This window comes from Lactuca sativa, chromosome 4, assembly GCF_002870075.4.
Source record: "Lactuca sativa cultivar Salinas chromosome 4, Lsat_Salinas_v11, whole genome shotgun sequence".
NCBI lineage: Eukaryota > Viridiplantae > Streptophyta > Magnoliopsida > Asterales > Asteraceae > Lactuca > Lactuca sativa.
The window spans coordinates 209,021,652-209,024,572 of NC_056626.2; the positions used below are offsets into that span (position 1 = coordinate 209,021,652).

At 34.3% G+C, this 2,921-nt stretch overlaps 1 protein-coding gene across 1 annotated transcript; it reads left to right on the top strand.

The window, feature by feature from the left end:
- Nucleotides 1-816: 816 nt before the first annotated feature.
- Nucleotides 817-2,430, top strand: LOC111902463 (cytosolic sulfotransferase 12). The gene has a single exon (XM_023898285.3). It carries the CDS (start codon nucleotides 885-887, stop codon nucleotides 1,977-1,979), a length of 1,095 nt encoding a protein of 364 aa, XP_023754053.1. The 5' UTR covers nucleotides 817-884; the 3' UTR covers nucleotides 1,980-2,430.
- The last annotated feature ends 491 nt before the right edge of the window (nucleotides 2,431-2,921 follow it).

Below are 2,921 nucleotides of genomic sequence, written 5' to 3' on the forward strand. Positions count from 1 at the left end.
GTGTGAATTGCAGGAGGTGGAATGAAGATCAAAGGGATGTGGGATGAAGAGAGCGAGAGAGATAGGACAGTGGCTAACATTATTCAATCCGATTAGTGGGTATGAATATTTTGCCATTCCTAAAATGCCATGATGCTTTTTCAAAAAACATGCCCTCGTGCCTTTTCTTTCCCATGTATTTACAAAAATGTCACAAAATATCCTAACCATTGTTTATTTTGATCTAATGATCATCATTTGGTTCTCAGATTCCCGGGAATATATGAGTTCTCAAATGATCGTCTCTCTCTCTCTCTCTCTCTCTCTCTCTCTCTATATATATATATATATATATATATATATATATATATATATATATATATATATATATATATATATATATATAAAAGAAACATTTTTAACAACTTTTCATTTGTTATGTAATCTCTTTTATATTTTTCTATAAATTAGTTTTTATCAAAATTGTTTTATTTTTACAAATTAGAATTTTTTATATTTTTGTTTTCATTAATGATTTTTTAGTTTTTTTGAGTTTTTTTATTTATAAATTTGGTTTTAAATTTTTTTACAAATATATGTCTAAACAAATATAAGACTCTAAATATTTGTTAAAATTCATTATTCTTTTTTACATGTTTGTTTTTACAGATATAAATAAATTCTTTTATATAATTAATTATAATCCGATTATAAATTAAATATTAAATATATATTACATGCCGTACATTTACAAATTTTCTGCAGGAGGAGTCGGTTAATAAACAATTGACATTTATCTATTGCTGTAATAGTATAAAAGAAACTCCTTATATATTTCATGTTTATCGTGAACCACTCACAAAATATACTTGAGAACTCTCTGCACTCTCTAAAAAAATCCAGTCATGTCGAGAAATTTCTCAAAAATCCAGTCCTTGCCGATATACCATGATCCCAATCGAAATCCACGCCACGACAGTAACGCTATTGACGAAGACCAAATCCAAACAGAAGATGCGGCCTATAACCTGCTACACGAAAAGCTTAACGACCTTCTTGCAACTCTGCCGAAAGACAAAGGCTGGAGAATCACAAACATCTTCCTACACAAAGGTTTCTGGTTGAGCCCAGCAGCTCTCAAAAGCTTATTAATGATCCACGACTATTTCCATCCCCTATCCACTGACATCTTCCTCACAGCTTTCATGAGGTGTGGAACCACTTGGCTTAGAGCTCTCATGTTCGCCACCGCCAACCGCCACCTTTACAAGTTTTCCGACCATCCTATTCACCGCACAGGACCCCACGGTATTTTCCCGTCCCTTGACTCGAAAATTCTTCTGGAATATCCGGTATCTAAGTTCGAGCTTCTTCCTTCTCCTCGACTGTTCGCCACACACTTTGCTCATAGCTTGTTTCCGATCTCGATGACATCACCATTGTCAACATGCAAGTTTGTATACGTGTGTAGAGACCCTAAAGACGTGCTAATTTCAAAGTGGCACTTCATGTGCAAAATCCGGTCGGAGGAACTTCCACCCATTTCGTTTAATGAAGCTTACGAGCTTTTCTGCAATGGAGTCTCGGAGTTCGGACCTTATTGGGACCATGTGTTGGAGTACTGGAAAGCAAGCCAGGAATCACCTGAGAAGATCTTGTTCTTAAAGTATGAGGATATCAAGAGGGAACCGTCAGTGGAGCTCAAGAAGTTGGCGGCGTTCATGGGAATGCCCTTCACGGCGGAGGAGGAGGAGGGAGGAGTGGTGGAAGAGATTGTGAAGCTATGTAGCTTTGAGAATTTGAGTAATCTTGAAGTGCATAAGGAGGGTGGGGGTGTTCAGATGTTTACACAACTGGTGGTGGAGTATCAGAATTATTTTAGGAAAGGGACAGTGGGAGATTGGAAAAATTACTTGACAGAGGAGATGAGAGAGCGCATTGATTCAATCACTAAAGCCAAGTTTAAGGGTTCGGGGTTGACACTGGGTCTTGGTCTCTAATTGTTGTCTGCTATCACCGCATGAGTTTCGTTGCTGTTGCGGACTACTTATCCATGAGTTTCGTTGAGTGTTTCGGTGGCTATCATTCTATCAAGTGAATAGGTGCTTTCATCATTACGGATGTTGTTGGAATGTGATGCGAAGTTCATTGACATTTGGTGTTCGATGCTTCTGCCCCTTTGTACCTATATTTCCGAGTGGTATCTTCGGATTCAGTGATTTTGGCCTTCTTGGTTGTCAAGCAATTTGCTATTGGGTGTGCTGTTGTCTCTTGTTTTGTTGGTGTAGTTTGATCGTGTACATGGTTTGTTGTTTCTTTATTCTTGTCTCATACGTGTATTTTTTGTTGTACTATAAAAAGGTAAACAACTACTTTGATATTGCCTCGGTGTCGAAGGTACTAAAGTGAACAACAACAAAGAATAGAAAAACAGGATCCGTTGATTTTTAATGCTCGGTGTGAAAATTAAAAGTGAACCTTTATTTTCTTATTATATTTAAAAGAAATTAACTAGTACTATCATAAATCGATAATTATTATACAAATAATAAAAACAAAAGATCCATAATTCAATATATAATTTTACGTATTAATTAACTTTAAAAATCTCATCGGTTGAAAATACGACATCTTTATTATTTGAATTATCATAAAATTGCATTTTTTTTATATGAAAGAGATGCTTTTGAAAGAATACTCGTTCGATATTCATTTCAATAGAAGTTATTTAGCATCATCAATCAACAAAAAGTTTTTTAATATATCAATTGTCTTAGAAAACAAAAGTAATGATAACGGGTCCAATTATACTCAACGTATTCAAAAAAATACATAAAATACATTAAAAAAAATACATAAAATACATTATCCTCAACATATTCATCTATCTTTTATAATAACAACCTAATAATATAATTTAATATATAATTAAATTGAATACT